Here is a 19,870-nt window from a genome sequence, read left to right as displayed (position 1 = left end):
CACAATACAATTAAAACTTTGGTCTCTCGTTTCAATTGAAACAAAATATCTGCACATCGCTTTTCGAGTTCTACAAAACTTTCTGTTGCAGTCACACAGTGAATTTCCATCATCTAACAATCAATTCATTTCATTCCACTTCGTTCCAATCAATTCCATTTATTACATTTGTTTCGAATTTTATCTATTTGATTTGACTGCATCTTATTCGTTTCGCAGAATTTATATACGTACATTCCTTTTGCCTGTTAAATTTCTCAAAACAATTTGAAGAAAAGTGACATTGTCACAGTCACTGGTATCAAAATTTATAAATTAAAATAAGTGTTTTTGAATATTTTATGATTTTGGGTTAAGCTCAGGTAACTCTGGAACATATTAGATAGGAATATTTATATTACTGAAGTAAATAATGATCGAGGCGCAGTTCATTTATGTACCAAAACCAGAACCTAAAATGTTTACGTAATTATTAACCTAAGTGTATGAAAATCAAAAAAGGTTTGTATGCATTTATTTCAGAAAACATCATGTCTTTGTCGCCGTTCTTTCGCTCACCGTTTACGGATGTTACTGGTGGCATGATTTCCCACCAACTTCTGGGTCGCTGCCAGAAAGAGGAAGCCAGATACATGGATTGTCTAGAAGCTTATGGTTTGGAACGAGGAAAGGTCAAGTGCGCTCATTTGTTCGGCGATTACCATGAATGCTCAACTCTTACCAAACAACTTAAGAGATTTTTGGTAAGTAGAAGACAAATAAGTATGTGTGGCCATTGCTCATATGATAATACTGATAACTTTAGGCCATTTGAACTCTCACTCATTATCAACAATGTTTAATCTTTTACTCATCAAACATTAAACATAAGACTGGTGATACAAATAAACTGATTACCAACCTTAACAATATATACTGTGCTTAGGTTTCTTAAGCTCTTCTTTACCCATTAGAAATCTAAAATACGATAATGGACGGCCAACCCTTCAACAATAAAATCAACTAAAAAGTAAAACCTTCAAAAAATTGTACCTTCAAAATAGAAGTTGTTTATGAACATGTATTCCCTTAGATAAATTGGTAGTTATGAAAATTGAAGACGACATTCCATGAAATGAGTTCTCACATTTTATAATTTATGCCACAATGACTTATAAAATTTAATTAAAATAAATAGGCTTATAGTAGTAAACAAATGTAGGCTATAAGAATTATAGTGGACTGGAGGTCTAATTGCTTTTGGTTTCTTGATGATGTTAGGGCATTCTTCGAAATCTATTCTTCTTTGCAGGCAATAAGACATGAGAGGCAGAGACAAATTTCTCAAGGAAAACTTACAGGCGACGAAAAGTATGTGAGCCCCCGTGTGGACAGTTACTAGATTAGATTAAGTGTTTCAATGCACTCAATCAAATTGTGCTTTTAGTGGATTTGTTGTAAATAAATAACCTAAGAATCATGTTGTTTGTTTTTTCCGAAATAGTATTCTACTTGAACTAAATCCTTTAATCAATAAATTATTTTTGTCTACAAGACCTTCATTTAGAGCGTTAAATACCTACTTCACAGTACTATAATCTGTGCTTAATATTAAAATCCTGCAAAATTAAAATGCTTTTACCCTTCAATATTTAAATTGTTAATTCACTTTAAATAAAACTATTTAATATTTACCTGTATAATTTGACAACATATAGTACCAATTGTAAGTATATACTATGCCTTTTCTTTTTCGGGGGCCGAGCCTCCTACGAGGTCCCCGCGCCTAGGCGGCGCGCGTGTTATGTGGGACTTCACGACCTGCAGATATTAGGAGCAGACCTCGGCCCAAAGATGTTTTAGGGTCCTACCGCACTAAACGACAACCCTGCACCTCTTACACTCGACGTCCAATCTCCGCCCGGGGTCAGAACCCGGTCACAGTAGAGCCTCCGTGAACCACGGAGCTCTGTCGACTAACCTGCAAAAACGGGATTATAGGGATTGTACTTGACCTTCCTGGCCCGGGGTATAGGTTGGCCGAAGTGGGTGATTGGGGGTGTGATATATTTTTTTTTTTATTACTTAGATGGGTGGACAAGCTCACAGCCCACCTGGTGTTAAGTGGTTACTGGAGCCCATAGACATCTACAACGTAGACGCGCCACCCAGCTTGAGATATAAGTTCTAAAGTCTCAGTATAGTTACAACGGCTGCCCCACCCTTCAAACCGAAACGCATTACTGCTTCACGACAGAAATAGGCAGGGCGTTGGTACCTATCCGCGCGGACTCACAAGAGGTCCTACCACCAGTAATTACGCAAATTATAATTTTGTGGGTTTCATTTTTATTACACGATGTTATTCCTTCACCGTGGAAGTCAATCGTGAACATTTGTTGAGTACGTATTTCATTAGAAAAATTGGTACTCGCCAGCGGGATTCGAACACCATTGCATCGTTTCAACACGAATGCATCGGACGTGTTATCCTTTAGGCCACGACGACTTCCAAACTATTTCTACTTCTAATGCGGGGTTTATGAGCAATCGCCTCTCCTCCCGGTTTGTGGTGAGCCGCGTACACTCAAATAATCCTTAAGCCACTCACAAAAAGGAACATACGCTGCAAAACACATACACAGCATCATCACCTTGAAGTTGAAATTGAGGGCAGATAGGTAGCAGTTAATTTTTTAAATTTAGTTCACTGCAGACTACAAAAATAATGATAAATGTAATTATTGGACAGCTTTTTTTTTATCTGTTCTAGTAACCTCGAGGGGTTATTCTAGATTCACCGAACTAGATCGACAGCATTTTTTTTTCGTTTCAATGAACTTTTATAGATTAAGCTAGAGTTGTCGTTAACAACAAACCTTTTTGACGTGACTTTTCAATTATAAATTAAGAAGAAATACAAAAATATAAAACGTCATTGAATAGAATCTTTTCACTTGAATTAAACCTTCCACTATCGATTGCTACCTGTCAATCAGTAAATATAATTCTCAAATATATTTAAGTGTATAATCTATGAATATAATCGTGATTTACATATTTTTTTCGAATTTAAAATAAAATATCTATAATTTTAATTAATTGATATCATGGACACTATTTCTCCATTCTTCCGTTCACCGTTCACGGATATTACGGGTGGTATGATAGATTTTCAGATTTTGGGCCGTTGTGGGAAACAAGAAATGGATCTGATGAACTGCATCGAAGCTTATGGCCTAGGTCGCGGTATCAAGAAGTGTAAGGGCTACATCGATGACTATGGAGAATGTCGAACGCTTACAAAACAACTCAAACGTTTTTTGGTAAGTTTACGTCTGAGCTTCTGATACTTGAAACTATACTTGGTGGTAACTTTTACTGGTGGTGGGACCTCTTGTGAGTCCGCGCGGGTAGTAGCTACCACCACCCTGCCTATTTCTGCCGTGAAGCAGTAATGCGTTTCGGTTTGAAGGGTAGGGCAGCCGCTGTAACTATACTTGAGACCTTAGAACTTATATCTCAAGGTGGGTGACGCATTTGCGTTGTTGATGTCTATGGGCTCCAGTAACCGCTTAACACCAGGTGGGCTATGAGCTCGTCCACCCATCTAAGCAATAAAAAAAATATATATACCAAATCCTAAGTTTTACAGTAAAATCCAATAAATTTAACAAATATTTTGTGATAAAGTGCAGTTGGTTCTTTGATAGTCCTTTATTTATGACTTTACGTTCACTTAATATTTTTGCGCGGTCTTTTGTACGTACGGGCAGCGAAGGGCAAGGATTTGAAAACTAGATACTAGTCTGATGTGTTAGATGGTTTTTTATTGTAGCCTCATTAAACATCAGGTATGCCTAGGCTTGGGACGGTGGGATGGATGTAATGTGCTCTGCGTCAACCCTATCCCGCCGTCTCAATAGCCCCGACTGGGCTCCGGCCCGGTCCGAGGTAGGGCGCCGGTTGTGAGCGGCAGGAGTTTTTAATGAGGTTCAACTCCCACATACCCCACCTGCCCAAGGGCGGATCCAGGGGGGGGTCATAGGGGTCATGACCCCCCCCCTGAGTTGGTTCCGGGACCTAGGTGGACCACATATTGAACATAATGATTTAAGGACACAATACTTAGTCTGGCCATAAATACTGTTACAATTAAAAATAAACAAAATATTACATTTGAATTTGGAATCTGTCATTTTTATATGATTGCTCATTGAGTTTTCTCATTTTGGCGCCAATACATTGTATAATATTTTGCGATATTAAAATGGAGTGGGGTGATAAAGAAAACCGAATCGCTGTGATTGCATTACGCAAAGTAGGTATGGAGCCAAAGGCAATTTTTAAAACTCTCCATACGCTTGGTATTAGTAAAATGTTTGTGTACCGGGCTATTAATAGGTGCAATGAGACCTCCTCTGTTTGTGACAGCAAAATATCTACCCGTCCACGTAGTGTTCGTACGAAAAAGGTGGTCGAAATAATTCGAAGAAATCCTGTCCGAAAGCAAAAGATTTTATCTCGGGAGATGAAGATAGCACCTAGAACCATGTCGCGTATTTTAAAAGATGACTTAAGACTTGCAGCCTATAAGAGACCTTTTTTTTTTTTCGCCGGATCGCCGGACTTCCGCCCTTCACTGGGGATGGAGGGCTGGGCATGTCGGAGTCGAACCGACTAAAACCTCCTGTCTCTTAACAACCAACGTCCAAACCTCGCATGAGACAAAACTCATGAAAAGGCAAAGGGGGAAAAGTGAAGCGTTTAGTGCGGAGCACATCTCTCCCATCACCCTCCCCCTCGGGACGCCGGACTGGCGGTCGTCGGCGCCACGACCACCAGCCCTCTCGGTCGGCAGGCTATCCGAAGCCCGCCTAGATGGCGCCGGTTAGAATGGTCCTATAAGAAACCTAGTGGTCATTTCTTAACTGATAATTTAAAAGAAAATGGGGGGTAAAATCGAAACAACTACTGAAACGGTACGCAAAGGAAGGTCATAGAAAAATTTTGTTTACGGATGAGAATTTTTTTTTACAATTGAGCAACATTTTAACAAACAAAATGACCGTATTTATGCTCAAAGCTCTAAGGAAGCTTCCCAATTAGTCGGCAGAGTGCAACGTGGGCACTATCCGACTTCAGTGATGGTTTGGTGGGGTATCAGCTATGAAGGAGTGACTGAGCCATACTTTTGTGAAAAAGGTATCAAAACATTGGCACAAGTCTTGAGAAGGTAGTGAAGCCTCTTAACAACACCATGTTCAATAATCAAGAATGGTCCTTCCAGCAAGACTCGGCGCCAGGTCATAAAGCTCGGTCTACGCAGTCTTGGTTGGAAACGAACGTTTCGGACTTCATCAGAGCTGAAGACTGACCGTCGTCTAGTCCCAATCTTAATCCGCTGGATTATGATTTATGGTCAGTTTCAGAGAGTACGGCTTACTCTAAACGCCATGATGATTTGGAGTCACTAAAACAATCCGCACGATTAGCAGTGAAAAATTTTTCCATGGACAGAGTGCGTGCTTCTATTGATAACTGGCCTCAACGTTTAAAGGACTGTATTGCAGCCTATGGAGACCACTTCGAATAAGCTTTTTATACTTTAAATTGTTTTATATTTATGTATTAAACTAACACACTGTAAAAGTAATAAATGTTATTTGCAATAGAATTATTTTTTTTCCTTTGTTTCAGTATTTATGGCAAGACTAGATATATTGTTGCTCCTTATATTGCTCCTTAATTAATTTATAATAATAATAATAATAATAAAGCCCTTTATTTCCGAACTACAACCATGAAATTTACATATATTTTTTTTACATGTTATTTCTTATAGTATATCTCGGAGTTCGGCGTGCCTCGTGGCATAGGCCTCCTCCAGCTCTCTCCATTGGGCTCGGTCCTCAGCAACTCTGGTCCAGTATGGTCCTAGGGTTAGGCGTATATCATCGCTCCATCTCGTTTTTGGTCGCCCCTGTCTTCTGGTGTCCCCTCTTGGATACCATAAAGTAACCTGTTTACTCCACTTGTTTGTTTTGCAACGTAGCATATGTCCTGTCCAACTCCATTTAAGTTTTATTTTTAAGTATTGTTTTATATTTATGTATTAAACTAAAACACTGTAAAAGTAATAAATGTTATTTGCAATAGAATTTTTTTTTTCCTTTGTTTCAGTATTTATGGCAAGACTAGATATATTGTTGCTCCTTATATTGCTCCTTAATTAATTTAATATAATATAATAACTTTGTATGATGGCAAATGTTTGGGAACGAACGCATCGAAAATTTGAATTTTACCGCGCCACACTCGCGCGCGCTTGTCGACTACGTAACGTCTACCTCATAGATTATACACTTAATATATGGTCTACCTAGGCCTAACCTCAAATTGAATCCTAACCTCAATCGGAATCGGAACGACTAAACTTCAACATATCATAACATAGTTCTAAGTTAAAAAACTAAAATTTATTTATACCTTTAATGTGCTTATAATAAAATACCTACTTTTTACTTGTATCTATTGTTATCAAAATTAAATTATAAGTTCTTGACTTGACCATGACTATGTGACCCCCTCCTGGCACCAAAGCTGGATCCGCCCTTGCACCTGCCGCGCGGGTGGGGATCCGGCGATTTTCTCCTGTGGAAAAAAAAATGCCTAGGCTTACAAAAAGCTGCAAGCCTTAGATTGCTTATGGATTAAGCCCTAAGGGAATCTACATTGGAACTCCTGTACATCAGTTCGGATTCTGATTATTTCCGGTCACCGTCCTCGTCGAACCCGTCGCTTGCGACGAAGAGCGAATTACCCATAGACACAACCTACTGAGTTTCTCGCCGGATCTTCTCAGTGGGTCGCGTTTCCGATTCGGTGGTAGATTCTGCGAAGCACTGCTCTTGCTAGGGTCAGTGTTAGCATCACTCCGGTTTGAGCCCCGTGAGCTCGCCTACTAGTTAAGGTTACGCTGAAATAACCTCTCAAGGCTTAGGTAGGAAAAAATTTATTATATCTATATACAAAATCCGCAATAACTCAGAAAAAAAAAACATTTTTTCATTAATGAAAACATATTGTTCTAGGCTATACGCAAAGAACGGCAGAGGCAAATAGCATGCGGAAAGTTGACTGATGATAGGAAGTACGTATCTCCTAGAGTCGACAGCTACTGAAAAATATGAATTTAGAATCTATAGACACTAAAAATCCATTAAATAGAAACACAAAACGCATAGTCTTTTTTTGGGGCACCTAGTTGCATGTTCGACCTTTTATGAAAGGCAACATGATATATTTATCTGGCAGCGTATAATTATTCATGTTTTTTTAAATGTTATAGATCGTTGTAGAACGTACTTGGAGTGCTTCTAACTCTATTTTTTTGTCGATCGGAGTCACGGTCGGTCGGGCTCGTTTTTGCGCGGAATTTTGGCGCCAAACTAACACAATAAATCATTATGCTCGATAAATACGCAGCTTATCGATCGATCAATAAAAATATGTTATTTACGAACATTACAACTTTTAAGAGACACGTAGTTTAATGTCGTGACTTGTCGAAAAAAATGTGGAGGCGCGTAATAAAAAAAACGACGTTCCGTTTTTGTTATTTTTAACAATGTTTTCGTAGTGGAAACATCAACTTGATTATTGTTTGTGTAGGACACTGGCAACACAGATAAAAAATGATATACAAAGCAACTAAACATTATTAATAAAAAGGGGAAACTCTCACAAGAAAACTATCAGCATTGGTCATCCAATCATTATCCAACCCATAATACTTAGCAATACATAGCATAGGTCAGAGTTATAGCCCTATTTTGATCACTTAACATTTCAAGAAGAAATTCGATAGAAGTAGGTGTGGTAATAATCAGCAGCTGCGTGGAATCCTCACAAGTTTTTTAAAAGTTTCACATTAACCGGATAACCTTTCAAACAGTATTAAGAGTTGTTTACGTCAAAAATGGTCATCTAAATGCCTGTCAGTCCATTGTTTCGTAAATCTGAATTTTGTATTTATTCATGAGGGGCCTGGAGTGAAATATGTAACGGAAATCGCGTTTTTGTAAGATTTCTGGGAAATGAAAGTGGATTTATTCATAATTTTGAATAAAAATACGAAAACAAACAAAGCGTTCACACTAAAAAAAATTGTGCAATTTAATTTTACAACAAAAACGTTGGGACCCTTAAAGTATTACTACATTCGCAAGTTAATTTTATATTCAATTAAATAAAAGATACAATAGTAACGTGTCTGGCAAAAAATTGTTTGTTCTAATATAGGAGCCACCTACCTATGTGTCTACATGTTATAAAAGATAATTAATCGAAAAATAATATACGAGTCATTATCTGTCGACCGGTTCAATGACCGCTAACATTGGTGAACTAAAATTGAAGGTTGTATCAGAGCAGCTCAAGGTAACGACGTCGGTGCCCTCGCGTTAGAAAAAAATAAAATTTTGTACCTTACGGAACTGACGGGCAGGTCCTCGACCTCGATGAGATTTTTGAACCAGAAGAGCGTGGAATTCAGGACGATCCTGAGGTAGGTAGACAGCAATAGATACGAGGACGACAACCCTACGATGGTCTTCGAACTCAAAACGATGCACGCCAGCGCATTGTTTACGTGTTTAACGAAAATAATCAGGTTGAATACAATAACCCTAACATTCTTAATGCATTAATAAGAATATCGTTTTCTTAAGTTTCGAGAGCATGGACACGGGAAAAACATAATGTAGATAATTCATTAATTGTTACCATTTCACCGGTATATTTCGTGATTGGCATTAATTTAATCATTTTTTTTTTTGCGACAAAATAAATACCTGTACGTCGATATACTTACACGGTGTCTACGATACAATACTCGTCAATATTAAATATTTGTCGTTAGAGTGAGCATAAATTTCGTAACCGCGCGATTTAATGCAAAGGAAGCTGGACCACACGCCCAGTGTTCTATCAGGACTGCGAATTAGTGCGAATATCAGTAATTAAGTATGTTCCATTATACGTAATGCAAAAAACATTACAGAACATGTTTTTTTAATTATTAACGCGTCCACTATTACCAGCATCGTGTCTTTATTTTCAAGAATCGTTCCAATTCAATCAGTAGAGTGATATTTTACAATTTTCATTATATTTTGGCTATCGTTATCTTTTTCTACGCCTTATGACGTATCTTAATTTTTTAATTAAGCGATATTGCTTGGACACACTTCAGCACCCTTTTATTAGCTTAGTTTGTATTTCTGTATGTTTATTTGTATATAATGGAATCTTTCTGTCATATTGGCGGACTTCAAGATGTCGAATTTACTCTTTGTATTGCTAAGAGAGACGCCAGTTCTAAATCGCTGTTTTTATAGTACAACAGCGGCCGAAATAGGCAAGGTGATGATACCTTCCAATGCGAGCTCGCGAGACGCCCTACTAATAGTACCTACCTAACTTGAAGATTTTTTCGCACTAAGGACCGACGACCCTACAATAATTTAAAACTTCGCTCTAATATCTTGACCAGTATTAATATGATAAAAAAGGTGAAAATAAGATCGTGTAATATTTAGTTTTTTTTATTTCAGCGAGTTTTTTAGTATTTAAACTATGTACATTATATTTTAAGCTATTATTAAACAGTCGTCGCCCTTTTTATTGGGTGGCAGTACTAGCAAACTGCACGGTTTTATACTTTAAACACCTGCATATTTTAAGTACTTTTAACATATGGTAAATCGTATTGTGAACTTGCCCGGGTAAGTGCGACAACCCTAGCTATTCCGGTGTGCTGAGTGAGAGTTTTTTAACGTTCTCGATAGCGTAAAAGTTAACTAAAATTTGTATGGAGTTGGAACGTTTGCCTACGTTTGCCGCTAGGGACGTTGCTCTGCATACAAATTTGAGAATTTTTGCGCTATCGATAACGTTAAAATATTCGCACTAAGCACACTGGTGAAGTTAAACAGCTATTAATAATATATAATATTGATAAATGATAATACCAATACTTGCCTCGAACCTGCGTACGAGAAACGCGACTCCTAAACCTATTATGTTTTTTTTTATAAGCATTAAGTAATGGCGTAGCGGCGTTGTCAAACATAGATAATACACCTGTTAAATCAATTACTCCTTTAAACGAAATTTCAATCTACTTAATATGCACTTTGTTATTTTTATACGAAAATTAGTTTAATAAACTATTTAAGAGTCAAATGTCGAAAAAGTGCACTTAGCAGATTTTGATTAGACAACTACTATAAATAAGATAATGACGATAGAGAATCGTTTCTCAAAACAAAGACAGATGTGAATGCTAGTAATTCTTGAAACAATTGCTTTAAATTAACTCTAACGAAAAAATAATATAATTTGTTTTTTTCCACCGCACGAGATATTAATTCACACTTCCCCTGAAATTGTTTTTCGCTGGCTCGAATTCGTAATTGTATTTTGTTGGGTCCGTTTATTTAAATACAGCTTTCAAATGAAGGTAGTATAATATTATGAGATTTTGTTTATTCAGCGTCAAATATCAGGGACATGGTACGAATATATTATGCATTCAACGAATACAGACGCGGGTTCTATTTCATCTTGTCAGATTCTAGAAATGACTTGGTTGGAAACTTTTATAGCTCAAGTATTTTTATAAAAATATTTTTTACATCGTTTATAACACATCAATATAGTAAATATAGTTACTATGTCATACTTCGGAATGTTTCGTCAAAATTATTAAAAGCTGCTTTGATGGTTTTTGACTTTACGAAGGTCTTTCCTTCACCGAATTTTAAGGTTATTAAATATTAACTCACCGCTTTTTCTTGGTATGAATCTTGATGAGAAAATCTTCATCAGCTGCAAGGGAGTGTATATTTACGTAAATGATTGTTCATTATATATCATTGTAATTACCTACCTACTATATATCTACCTATGCAATTTTAGAGGTCGTCGTGGTTTAAAGATTAATGTATCATTTTGTTTTTCGGGGAAATGCGTACTTAACACACTGCTTTCACGAAAAACGTCCACGATGACAGAGTTACATTGTGCAATAAAAATAATGTTAATTTAGGGTAGGGTAGAGGGTGTATTATGTATTCTGCCCAGAGGCAGTAATCCAATACGCCGGTCTGACCAGATATGTTCTACTCTCAACTCCTCTGTCCACGATACCATCCGCGCAGCCGAGGATAGGTAGGGTTGGCAAAGGATAGTCCAGGAGAAAGTTATTAAAGGAGGCCACAACCTCAAAATTGAGGATTATCGACGCAAAGAGGAGGAGGGTGTATTATAAGTCCGCACTTGTAAATACCACTTTTCAGCTCATATCTATCGCAAAGCCAATCACCGTAATGCATGATGGGACATCGTTATATAATATACCTAATTGAGAATTCGACCTCATGTTATGTCTCAAGGTGGGTGACGGCATTACACGTTGTAATTTCTATAAGTTCTGGTAACTAATGCGATCGGTGCGGCGGCCATGATGACCTCGTTCATTCGTCTATGCAATAAAATATCTTGCTTACATGCATTGAAACGTTCAAACACAATTAACAATCCTCTTTACGAACCTTTACAGTAATCTACGGGCTACTTAATTAGACTACAGAAAAAATAATCGTATAATTATTTGTTCTGTGTGAACGCGTTACAAGTTTTAAGACTTTTATGAGCAGTCTGTCTGGCACCGCGGCGATATAGCGGTGTCAGGACAAATATTATAATTTCAAAATGTAGTGTTTTTTGTGTGCGTCGACGCCGATCCAACGTTTATTTTTAGTCGACATTTAAGCCTTTATATTGAATGTATTTAAAACGTTTATATAATTTGACCGATAGAGGACGTTCCGGACTTATTGCAATAGATTTGATTAAATCTAGACTTAATCGTAATAAATTATTATTCGAAGGTACCTATTACGCGGAGTCCTGACATATAAAAAATTAAGGTCACTTTGTGAGTCGAAGAAATCTCCTATTAAAACGAGTATCATAATTTAATTATATTAATAAATTATAAGGTCATAACACTAAACTACATAATAACAGTGCTAATGAAGCAGGCTTAGATAATTTTGAATGAGAAATATGTCAAAAAATTTTAGCTTATCAGAAACTTGCATGATATTAGAAGTATGTTTGTTCATTAATGAGATCGTGTATCGTTGATATGAGATGAAACTTTGTGCGGTTGTTGTATAAACTTATTAGTAGCGTCGAATCCCTTTCAACAAATTAAGTGAGCATTTCGTATTGCTTAATGGGCTAAGAGTTCTTTAATATGGCTTGAATAACATACACAAGTATGAAACTACTTTAGCCGGAACGAAGTGAGACTTTTAAGCTATTGCATAGCTTTTATCGCGGGCTTTGAGCGCGGCGACCGAATCTAGAAATTCCGTAACGAAAATAAAACCTAAGACACCCATTCCGCCTACCATGTAGCTCGCGTTCAACACATTCACACGTTGCGCTTGTGTAGTGTTTAGTCCTATAACTACCTATATATTCGTTAACACTGTTAAATTAGGAGTTATACATTAAAAAATACCCCAAATCTCATTCGTATCACTGGTTCGAAATTCAAATTGTAACTTATTTGCTATTTTTCCAGTAATGCGTGTTGAAATTCGGCAATTTTATTTAACCAGTATATTATAATAAAGCCTTTATTCAGACAAATACATTTTCTTTTTTTTTACATATACAAGTGGTATTAATACTAATTAAATTTTTTTTTTTTTAATCTTTTTTTTTTTTTTACCTATGATAATATTAGTTATTGTCTGTTTATCTATTATAGACATAGGCCTCCTCCAAATAACCAGTATATTATAATACAATAATAAAGGAAAACTAACTAGATAGTAGAACATTATTAAAAAAAAAAGAAGTACGATGTCTAAGCTTTTTTAAAAAGTTTCTATTTAAATTATATTTATATAATTAAATTGTATTCTATTTAAATTATAATTTGCGTAATTACTGGTGGTAGGACTTCTTGTGAGTCCGCACGGGTAGGTACCACCGCCCCGCTTATTTCTGCCGTGAAGCAGTAATGCGTTTCGGTTTGAAGGGTGGGGCAGCCGTTGTGACTATACTGAGACCTTAGAACTTATATCTCAAGGTGTGTGGCGCATTTACGTTGTAGATGTCTATGGGCTCCAGTAACCACTTAACACCAGGTGGTCTGTGAGCTCGTCCACACATCTAAGCAATAAAAAATAAATAAAAAAAATTGCCATCCGTGTTGGCGTTATCAAATGCGTAAAATGAAAAATATAAATTAATATTTTAGAATATTATCAATAAATGAGTGATTGACTTGATTATGATGAAGCATTTTTTTATTCTGAACATGCCTATATACAAATAAAATATGGAAAATTAGAGAAAGTTTAAATTCATGAAATCGTCTTTTTTGGCCGCACAATTGAAAACCATCCAAAAGTGTTACGGTTCGCCAGACTTTTAGAAAGTTTTACTTGCCTTCCTTTGCTTGTTAAAGGTTGGATTACCGAGACAGTATCAGAATTGCAGAGGATTTGTGTTCGATCATAAGTTGAGCAAACCAATTCTATGTACAGAATAAGGTCAGTGCTGCTAGCTCAATCTTGCCAAGATTGCCAGTGGAATCTTCTGAATAATGTATGTTTTAGACTAGTTCCTCATGTGCAGTTTCGCATGTACAGAGTTTCCTTTATAACCCCGAATGGCAGGCGGCTTGATGCGTTAGTCGATGATCTCGCCTTCGATATCGTCGCTCCGCTAACCCCGACTCACTACCCGCTAAATATCGCGCATCGCCCGGATATACTCGACATAGCGTTATTAAAAAACGTAACTCTGCGCTTACACTCGATCGAAGTAGTTTCAGAGTTAGATTCAGACCACCGTCCCGTCGTTATGAAGCTCGGTCGCGCTCCCGATTCCGTTCCCGTCACGAGGACTGTGGTGGATTGGCACACGCTGGGCATCAGCCTGGCTGAATCTGATCCACCATCGCTCCCGTTTAACCCGGATTCTATCCCGTCTCCTCAGGATACCGCTGAAGCCATAGACATCTTAACGTCACACATCACCTCGACATTAGATAGGTCATCGAAACAAGTTGTAGCGGAGGACTTCCTTCACCGCTTCAAATTGTCCGACGATATTAGGGAACTCCTTAGAGCTAAGAACGCCTCGATACGCGCCTACGACAGGTATCCTACCGCGGAAAATCGTATTCGAATGCGTGCCCTACAACGCGACGTAAAGTCTCGCATCGCCGAAGTCCGAGATGCCAGATGGTCTGATTTCTTAGAAGGACTCGCGCCCTCCCAAAGGTCTTACTACCGCTTAGCTCGTACTCTCAAATCGGATACGGTAGTAACTATGCCCCCCCTCGTAGGCCCCTCAGGCCGACTCGCGGCGTTCGATGATGACGAAAAAGCAGAGCTGCTGGCCGATACATTGCAAACCCAGTGCACGCCCAGCACTCAATCCGTGGACCCTGTTCATGTAGAATTAGTAGACAGTGAGGTAGAACGCAGAGCCTCCTTGCCACCCTCTGATGCGTTACCACCCGTCACCCCGATGGAAGTTAAAGACTTGATCAAAGACCTACGTCCTCGCAAGGCTCCCGGTTCCGACGGTATATCCAACCGCGTTATTAAACTTCTACCCGTCCACCTCATCGTGATGTTGGCATCTATTTTCAATGCCGCTATGGCGAACTGTATCTTTCCCGCGGTGTGGAAAGAAGCGGACGTTATCGGCATACATAAACCCGGTAAACCAAAAAATCATCCGACGAGCTACCGCCCGATTAGCCTCCTCATGTCTCTAGGCAAACTGTATGAGCGTCTGCTCTACAAACGCCTCAGAGACTTCGTCTCATCCAAGGGCATTCTTATCGATGAACAATTCGGATTCCGTACAAATCACTCATGCGTTCAACAGGTGCACCGCCTCACGGAGCACATTCTTGTGGGGCTTAATCGACCAAAACCGTTATACACGGGAGCTCTCTTCTTCGACGTCGCAAAAGCGTTCGACAAAGTCTGGCACAATGGTTTGATTTTCAAACTATTCAACATGGGCGTGCCGGATAGTCTCGTGCTCATCATACGGGACTTCTTGTCGAACCGCTCTTTTCGATATCGAGTCGAGGGAACCCGCTCCTCCCCACGACCTCTCACAGCTGGAGTCCCGCAAGGCTCTGTCCTCTCACCCCTCCTATTTAGCTTATTCGTCAACGATATTCCCCGGTCGCCGCCGACCCATTTAGCTTTATTCGCCGACGACACGACTGTTTACTATTCTAGTAGAAATAAGTCCCTAATCGCGAAGAAGCTTCAGAGCGCAGCCCTAGCCCTAGGACAGTGGTTCCGAAAATGGCGCATAGACATCAACCCAGCGAAAAGTACTGCGGTGCTATTTCAGAGGGGAAGCTCCACACGGATTTCCTCCCGGATTAGGAGGAGGAATCTCACACCCCCGATTACTCTCTTTAGTCAATCCATACCCTGGGCCAGGAAGGTCAAGTACCTGGGCGTTACCCTGGATGCATCGATGACATTCCGCCCGCATATAAAATCAGTCCGTGACCGTGCCGCGTTTATTCTCGGTAGACTCTACCCCATGATCTGTAAGCGGAGTAAAATGTCCCTTCGGAACAAGGTGACACTTTACAAAACTTGCATAAGGCCCGTCATGACTTACGCGAGTGTGGTGTTCGCTCACGCGGCCCGCACACACATAGACACCCTCCAATCCCTACAATCCCGCTTTTGCAGGTTAGCTGTCGGGGCTCCGTGGTTCGTGAGGAACGTTGACCTACACGACGACCTGGGCCTCGAATCAATTCGGAAATACATGAAGTCAGCGTCGGAACGATACTTGGATAAGGCTATGCATCATGATAATCGCCTTATCGTTGCCGCCGCTGACTACTCCCCGAATCCTGATCATGCAGGAGCCAGTCACCGTCGACGCCCTAGACACGTCCTTACGGATCCATCAGATCCAATAACCTTTGCATTAGATGCCTTCAGCTCTAATACTAGGGGCAGGCTTAGGGACCCCGGTAACCGTACTCGTCGAACTCGACAAAGAGGTCGACGTGCAACCTAACCCATGCATCAGCCCGCTGAGTTTCTCGCCGGATCTTCTCAGCGGGTCGCGATTCCGATCCGGTAGTAGATTCATTCGCGAAACAATTGCTCTTGAGTTGTTAGGTCTCCTTCGGAGGCGCTCGGGCAGTTGTTAGCAAATCCCACCCCTCTTGGCTGAGCCTTTGCTCGCCCACCTGTCCTGGTGAAACTGGAAAGGCCTTCGGGCCACCAGTAAACTTTCAATCATAAAAAAAAAAAAAAAAAAAAAAAAAGTTTCCTTTATATCATGTGGATAAATCACCTATGCTGATCAATGAGATGAAAGACAGCCTACATTATTTTCCAAGGCAAAGAGTCGGTTCACGGGTTTGAGCGTGAACTCACTGAGTTACTCTTCATTAATTATCTCCAATGTTTGCTATTATTTTCTTCAATGAACAGACACCGAAATCTACATTTTTATTATATATGCATGATAACAGTGGATGCGTAACTGAACTCAGCCTTGAAACTACCTTAACTAAAACATAAATTTTTAACACGTGCAAACCTTAACTTGATCACTACGATTCTGCGTGTTTTATTGAGATTACTCACGCAGATTCAAAGGGATGGTGCAGTGAACTTTACTTATTACTTACGAGGTCGCCTTATGTCATCCAACGGTACATGACATGTAGGTATAGCAAGGACCACAGCAATATTTTTAAAGTTCGATATTTAAGAAAATTAAATGCTCAAATCATGCAACTTAGGAGCATAAGATGCGCTCAAACATGATCCGAATTTTTTTCTTTTTTTTTTAAGCTCCTTGACATAGTATACATCTATCTGTATACAGTCCGATTTTGTACTCTGTTACAATAAAAAAATCAATAAAATCACACTTTTCGATTTGCAATCTGTCATTCTCAAAGTAATGCTCGTAATGTTTTCTCACTTTCGCGCCAATTTTTTTTAAATGATTTTTTATAATGTTTTTGGAGGCTATGATTACTTTTGTCACTGAGGCCTTTCCGATGTGCCCAGGTCAGGTGGATGAGGACGGCCTGTGGGATTTGTTAACAGCTACTTACGCCTACGCGAATGCATCTACTAACGGCTCGGCATTACGACCCTCTGAGGACATTCGAGCGATATTGTTCTGATATTAAAATGTGCTTGTTCTTGTGATATTAAAATGGAGCCAAAAAAACCAAATTGGCACCTATGTAGTAGTATGGAGCGATTTTTTTTTTAAACTCCATGTTCTTACTGTATAGCCATATATGCCGTAGGACTGACGATCGCTGGAGCAGACGGGTTCTCGAGTGGAGACCGCACAGCGGAAGACGTAACGTGGGACGCCCCCTGGCTAGATTGTGCGATGACCTCTGCACGTTGGCCGGCTAGAAGTGGATGAGGACCACCGGGCTCAGTGGTGTGGATTGGGAGAGGCCTATGTCCAGCAGTGCACGACTGTGGGCTGTGGATGATGATGATGATGATGATGATGTTCTTACTAGGTAATAGTTCAATATTAATTTACTGGACTATCGATATCTATTTAACTACACATAAAAACAAAAAAACGTACTCTGTTTGTAACAGAAACGCTTGAAACTACATAATTATAGAAACACTGTTTGTTACACGTTGATCATTGAACATAAAACAGATCGTTTAAATTAATTAAATGATTGAACTCATTTAAGTATCACGTAGTTCATTAACTTCCGAATTCACAATATATGAAATGCGTATCTATTTGATGTCATTATTCCGGTCGTGAAGGACGGCCGCGCAATAAAATTTAGCGCTTAATCCGATGTGATTTAGTTTCAATTAATTAGTAACCAATAATTAAAAGGTTCCAGGGGAGTCTAAGATATTGCGTATATCCGAGAGCTTATGACAGTTTTAGGGGCTCTGTTCTCTATTTAAAAAAATCTTTTTCGCGCGGCAGTCCCTCAACGATGCGCTTTTTTTTATTGCTTAGTTGGGTGGACGACCTCACAGCCTACCTGGTGTTAAGTGGTTACTGGAGCCCATAGTTCTACAACGTTAATGCGCCACCCACCTTGAGATATAAGTTCTAAGGTCTCAGTATAGTTACAACGGCTGTCCCAGCCTTCAAACCGAAACGCATTACTTTTTCACGGCAAAAATAGGCAGGGTGGTGGTACCTACCGGTGCGGAGTCACAACAGGTCCTACCACCAGTAATTACGCAAATTATAATTTTGCGGGTTTGATTTTTATTACACGATGTTATTCTTTCACCGTGGAAGTAAATCGTGAACATTTGTTGAGTATTTCATTAGAAAAATTGTTACCCACCTGGGGTTCAAACACCGGTGCATCGGCATTCGTGTTAAGCGATCTTAACACGAATGCACCGGACGTCTTATCCTTTAGGCCACGACGACTTCACCTAACAATGTGTATCGGTAGTTTCCTGATCAATTTGAAACCAGAAATGTACAAATTGATTTGAAAACAAGTGTGTGCCCGCCATTACAGCTATCTCGAAGATAGACTCACACAAACAGACAAAGCGATCTTTCAATCACTTCACATGCAGTACTTATACTTTATAATTACATAGTAGATAAAAATGTATGAAAATGTCGATGTAATGTATGATCAAACAGCACGATTTTTACGTTGTTACCATTTTTACGAGATTATTAGTATTGGCAACCCTGAAAAACATTTTAATACTTCATATTGTTTGTTTAATACAATACAATTATAAAATTTTTAAGGACAGTAATTTATTTTAAGCAGTCCTTTGGATGTGTCCGGCATTGTTGCTTCGATTGGAATGGTAATAACCACTTACCATCCACGGACGCATCAAAAATAATATTACCATACCTTGTAACTATACTGAGGCTTAGAAGGCTTTAGGTGGGTGGCGCATTTACGCTGTAGATGTCTATGAGATCCAGTAAGCACTTAACACTTGGTGGGCTACGAGCTCGTACACCCATCTAAAAAAAACAAAAAGAAAGTAACCTGTATAGATCCAGATGTTCCAAACAAATTATTTACGAATCAATAGATTATAATGGACATCTAAAACGAAACGAGTATTTACTATATATTTACTATCCATATTTTAACTAGCATTAAGATGGGTATGCAGATTGCAAGCCCAGCAAAATTTTTACAGTCAATTAATTCTGGCTTTGTGATCTGGTCGCTTTCCTCCCCATGACTGGTGTATTTCCCATTCGTAATAAGCTCCGTAGGCCCCTGGCTTCTCGCGTGCTGTCCAGCTGTTCGGACGGTACCGCGCAGAAGTCGTCCATCTAAGCAATAAAAAAAAAACAAAAATAACTTACAAACAAGAACAGTCTTCGACCACGAAAATATCAATATATTAATACGTGAAGCAAAAACTTTGAAATCACTTTTTACGAAAATTGCGCGGACGGAGGAGTATGAAATTTTCCACACTTATAGAGAATGTAGAGAAGAAGTGCACAATTCTAATATTTTTTTAAAATAATGCATAAAAGATTATTAAAAGATTCATTAAATCAATAAAGAAAACATTACACACACTACATACCATGTATTTGACGCACACACGCATGCATACTATTTATTGTCAAACTTTTGTTCTTGGCGTCTGTTGTCAAATTGAGAATAGATTAAATATTGTTTGCCTTTGTTAATATTTTTTATAGTGTAGTCTTGGCGAAATTTGTGATTATAGAAGTATAAAATATAATCATAATAGTGTACAAACTTACAATT

The 19,870-nt window shown here is 38.9% G+C and overlaps 3 protein-coding genes across 4 annotated transcripts in view; 2 read left to right on the top strand and 1 right to left on the bottom strand.

Moving 5' to 3' along the window:
• Positions 1-19,870, bottom strand: part of LOC101739626 (dnaJ homolog subfamily C member 13) — a 468,160-nt gene that overhangs the window by 379,691 nt on the left and 68,599 nt on the right. The gene's annotated exons all lie outside the window — the stretch shown is intronic.
• Positions 210-1,459, top strand: LOC101743811 (NADH dehydrogenase [ubiquinone] iron-sulfur protein 5). Its single transcript, XM_004922407.5, has 3 exons — positions 210-362; positions 523-743; positions 1,292-1,459. The coding sequence occupies exons 2-3, from the start codon at positions 531-533 to the stop codon at positions 1,379-1,381; spliced, it is 303 nt and encodes a 100-aa protein (XP_004922464.1). The 5' UTR covers positions 210-362; positions 523-530; the 3' UTR covers positions 1,382-1,459.
• Positions 2,922-7,219, top strand: LOC101743663 (NADH dehydrogenase [ubiquinone] iron-sulfur protein 5). The gene is made up of 2 exons (XM_062674106.1): positions 2,922-3,305; positions 7,074-7,219. The coding sequence occupies exons 1-2, from the start codon at positions 3,090-3,092 to the stop codon at positions 7,161-7,163; spliced, it is 306 nt and encodes a 101-aa protein (XP_062530090.1). The 5' UTR covers positions 2,922-3,089; the 3' UTR covers positions 7,164-7,219.

The sequence above is a fragment of the Bombyx mori genome, chromosome 19, assembly GCF_030269925.1.
Source record: "Bombyx mori chromosome 19, ASM3026992v2".
NCBI lineage: Eukaryota > Metazoa > Arthropoda > Insecta > Lepidoptera > Bombycidae > Bombyx > Bombyx mori.
Note: the sequence above shows the minus strand (reverse complement) of the source record. Positions and strands in the feature narration are given on the sequence as shown.